The sequence below is a fragment of the Salvia splendens genome, chromosome 8, assembly GCF_004379255.2.
Source record: "Salvia splendens isolate huo1 chromosome 8, SspV2, whole genome shotgun sequence".
Classification (NCBI taxonomy): Eukaryota; Viridiplantae; Streptophyta; class Magnoliopsida; order Lamiales; family Lamiaceae; genus Salvia; species Salvia splendens.
This window is the reverse complement of record NC_056039.1, coordinates 23,607,401-23,611,530: the sequence shown is the minus strand read 5'-3', so window position 1 is coordinate 23,611,530 and position 4,130 is coordinate 23,607,401. Positions and strand designations below refer to the sequence as shown.

The 4,130-nt window shown below is 37.7% G+C and overlaps 1 protein-coding gene across 1 annotated transcript; it reads right to left on the bottom strand.

The window, feature by feature from the left end:
* Positions 1-429: 429 nt before the first annotated feature.
* Positions 430-3,869, bottom strand: LOC121744460 (agamous-like MADS-box protein AGL15). Its single transcript, XM_042138005.1, has 8 exons — positions 3,638-3,869; positions 1,757-1,832; positions 1,543-1,610; positions 1,365-1,464; positions 1,224-1,265; positions 1,070-1,111; positions 816-985; positions 430-732 (listed from the first exon to the last, which is right to left on the bottom strand). The coding sequence occupies exons 1-8, from the start codon at positions 3,817-3,819 to the stop codon at positions 639-641; spliced, it is 774 nt and encodes a 257-aa protein (XP_041993939.1). The 5' UTR covers positions 3,820-3,869; the 3' UTR covers positions 430-638.
* Positions 3,870-4,130: the final 261 nt, after the last annotated feature.

The window sequence follows — 4,130 nt, the reverse complement described above, 5'->3', positions numbered from 1 at the left end:
TTACCATTTACCGAATATTCCAACCGGGACTCTTAAAGTGGAACATCCAAAAATGGTAAACCAAAACTCCTAAAGTGGGACGGAGTACTAAAAATGAATATCACATTCCACACACTTTCTACCTTTATTTTTCTTCACAAAGTCAAATAATTTCTTAAGTTCGCCGAGTCAAAAGGGCTCTTTAAATAGTGGACGGAGAGAGTAGTTAGTAACCTCTGTTTTTGCTTTATTCCTTAAAAAATACCCAAAACCGTATCAAAATAATTTGGGTTCGACTATTTGAACCTAAACCAAACAAGATTGAAATGGGTTGGTTCAGTAGTTAAATGCAAATGAGTATGAATTCATTGATCTGAATTTGGTTGGAGAGGAAGAATTAATGGTTGGAAGAAAGCAGCCTAAATAATGGCAACAGTTTGGCAAAGCAAATAATGGTAAGACTGAATATCTGCTTCTGAATCTGCATCACTGTGTTTCACTGCACCAGTGCATGTAGAGAACACAACACAATAACAACTGAAAACAACCTCCTCCCGAGGGGAAGAAGAAGTCCAACCACAAATGGAACAATATTTCTCAGTTGACTAACATAAGTAATATACAAAAGGGAAACAAAAACAAGCCTTCAATATCTTCTTTCATCCGTGGAGGCGGCGGAATTGAGTCTCTGAGGTGCTCGACTGCGTTTCTCCATCGGGCGTCTTGCGTTTTCGGCTATTCCCATACGGGAGCCTGTCACGTGAAGAATCTCAAAAACTAAAATGGAGCAAACAAACTACAAAAGGACAAGATTTATAACGAAAACTATAAAATACCCCAACTGTAGGGTGGTGTCTGAGGTTTCATCTGCAAGCCCACCATTGCATGCTGTTTCAGGACTTCTGGACGACTCTTCTTTCTTCACTGGGTCGCTTTGTTTATGGTACTCGATACAGAGTGGCGTTGGAGAACTGCTCAGCGGGTAAAACCCTCGAAGCTCTTCAACCTACTTTTCATGTGGATCCATTATTATCTTCAGATATGCAAAGAAAAAAAGGAATCTTTATACATAAACGAAAAGTGCGTTCACCTGTCTACGTAATGTCTCATTTTCCAGCACGGCTCGTTGTTCCTGCAAGTGGGAACAAATTAGTACGACGCTGCATTTATATGATTTTGAGTTACCTAGCCAAAATCAATGTTTTCATTTGAAAAATCAGTAAATTCCGAGCAAATTTTTTTACCTGCATTCGACACTGTGCCAGCTCTTGCAATAATAACTGCTCCTGTAAATATGTGAACTCCGAATATGTCAGAGAAAGTAATATGAAAATATGATCCAAAAATTATTAAGTAGATAACCAGTTAGTGTTTGAATGATGAACCTTCCTATCCTTTATGCACATCAACCCTTCACTTAGCTGTCGTTCAAGTAGATGCAATTCTTGCGAGCTCATGCCCGTTAAGTCTTTACCCATGAGTCTCCTAAACAGCCAACCATCGGGAAGCTATAAAAGGGATTTCCAAAATGTTAATGAGAAAATATAGTAGAAGAAATCATACAGCTGCTTCACTTTAAGCTTTTCTATCTCCTCTTTTAGGACATCCGTCTCCTTGGGCTGTGTTGGCTTCTGTAAAGATAATAAGAACTCAAAACACAATTCCTTCCAAACTAAACGAAGAAAAGATCTATGCTTTTAGCATTGTAAATCAGCCAAATAACCAATCAACTAATTAACCAAGGAAAAACAGAAAGTTGCACTGAGGAATAGCATACCTCGGGCTCGAGTTCCGGGGCAGGACTCTTTGTAGTATCCACACATTTCTTGTATCTTGATAGTATTTTTTTCATACTGTGAAATATAAGCAAAACAATGAAATCGGAATTACATGATCTTCTGCATCACTAGTGTATTCTATTAAGCCTCAAAGTACATGAAGATACATCAAACAGAGTTAAATAAAGTCTAACTTTTGGGCTGAGTTCAAGAAACAGTCAAAAAATAATCCACAAACAACCTTTCACCAGACCTAAAAAAGTAGCACAAGAGAAAATATCCTTTACCTGAATGCTACATTTTTAGATTTTGCACAACAATATAAACGGCTAACCATTGCCTGACCTTAGAATCAACGTTAACACACTTACTATCAGATGAACAAAATGCTATAAGGAATTGCAAGAAAATGAAAGAAAATTCAGGACTTCAGGGCGCCAACTGCCAAGGCAGCATTCTAGTACCGAAAATTTGCATGTTTTTGTACAAATAACACCATTCCACAATCACCCCACATCAACTCGAAAAGAAATAAGGAAGGATACTCTCCAAATCTCCCAAGTTATAACTACATTCGCTTCAGTGACAAAGTCAATATTTTTACCTAAGCAAATTATTGGTATTTTTGTGAAAAGAATCTCGACTTTAACACGGCCAAGACACTGTAATACCTTTACTCAGAATCTCAGATCAAACAAATGATCATAGTTTTGCCTCAAAAGATGGTCTCATTCCTTTTTTTTCTGTCGCATATGGCATAAATAGAAGCACATTGGGGTTTCATTAGGGCAATAACATGAGACTGCTGACAGATAGTAGTACATAACATGTCCCAGATGAGGCATATCCTTTAAGCAAGTCCGAAGTGGACAATACTTTACACACGCAACTGCTAAGAAAGTGTAGATGCCTTTAGAAATGTGGTTACACAATGATAAACAAGGCATGAAGTAGATAACAATAAATCAACTGCTTCTCGTTTTCCGGTTGACGTGATCAAGTACTTGGAGAACTTTGGATAAAAAGTGAAGTCAAATTATTCCAACTTTCATTAAAAATTCAATAAGATTACTTTGGTTTTTTCTCATGTCATCACAATAATGGAAATAGAAAGTATTTAGTAACATTCCCCACTTCTCATCCCTATGTTGAAACTGCAAACAGTAAAGATCAGCAATGTAAATCTTCATACATTTAGACAATCAGTATATATCTTCTTGGCAGATACCAGAGTGGCAGCACACCTCAATTTGACGTTTGTACTTCTCTTTTTATATATTAGTTCATAATCTAATACCGAGAGCAGCAACAAATACACCAGCCTCACCCCCACCCCAAAAATAAGTGTTTCAAACTAAATTAACAATGAAGATTAAGATAGAAACAGAGCAGTGAAATATTCATATACATATTTCAGAAATGCTTTAAAGATTGTTTGCAACCTATTTATGCAATATTCCATTGCCTTTACCTATTTCAACATCAAGATAGCTTCAACATCACTACAATTATATGGTTTCAAGAAAACAATACCAAACCAAACAACGAAAAAGAACTCACATATTTGCAAAGTGCAAAACAGGGTAAAAGGTCATTTGAAACTGCCAAGACGTGCAATTTAAAATGAGAACAATAACTGGCCAAAACATTAATCAACATAAATGAAGGCAAAACTCCAATCAATTCACACCAAAAGGAAGAAACTAATTAAATCTTGAATCGCCCAAAAACAAGCAAACATGCAAAGCCCCCACTGCAACATTAATATAATCATCCCCAAATTCCCAAAAAAGAATCAATTTTTAACAACCAAAATAGCAAAAATCCCAAAATCAAACCCCCAAAATCCAATCTTTAAGACAAAAACATGGCATGCACACCTCGAATTAGCAAATTCAAAGAGTTTCCCAGTGTTGGAAAAAATAATAACAGCAACTTCAGCCTCACACAAAACAGCCAATTCATTAGCCTTCTTGAACAAGCCCGCCCGCCTCTTTGAGAAGGTGACCTGCCTGCTGTTGACATTCTCGATCTTTTTAATCTCAATCTTGCCCCGGCCCATTAAATATCCGAAAATGGGAAAGAGAAGAGGGAAAGGGTTTGGATGACAGAGAGAGGGGGGGGGGGGGGGGGGGGTTGGAGACGGAAGGGGGAAGGAAGAGAGGGGGAGTATTTATAATCCCACAAATGGCACTGAAACGGCAAGCTTTTGCATGGTCTACTCTTGTATGCGGTGCATGACACTCTCTCTCATTTCTGTCTCTCTTGCCACATTAAGCTCTCACTTTGCTTTTATTGGCCATCTGCGCGGGTCCCACTTTCCACTTTTCAGGTTTTGGTATTCATATTTATGTTCAAGAATGGGTTTGTACA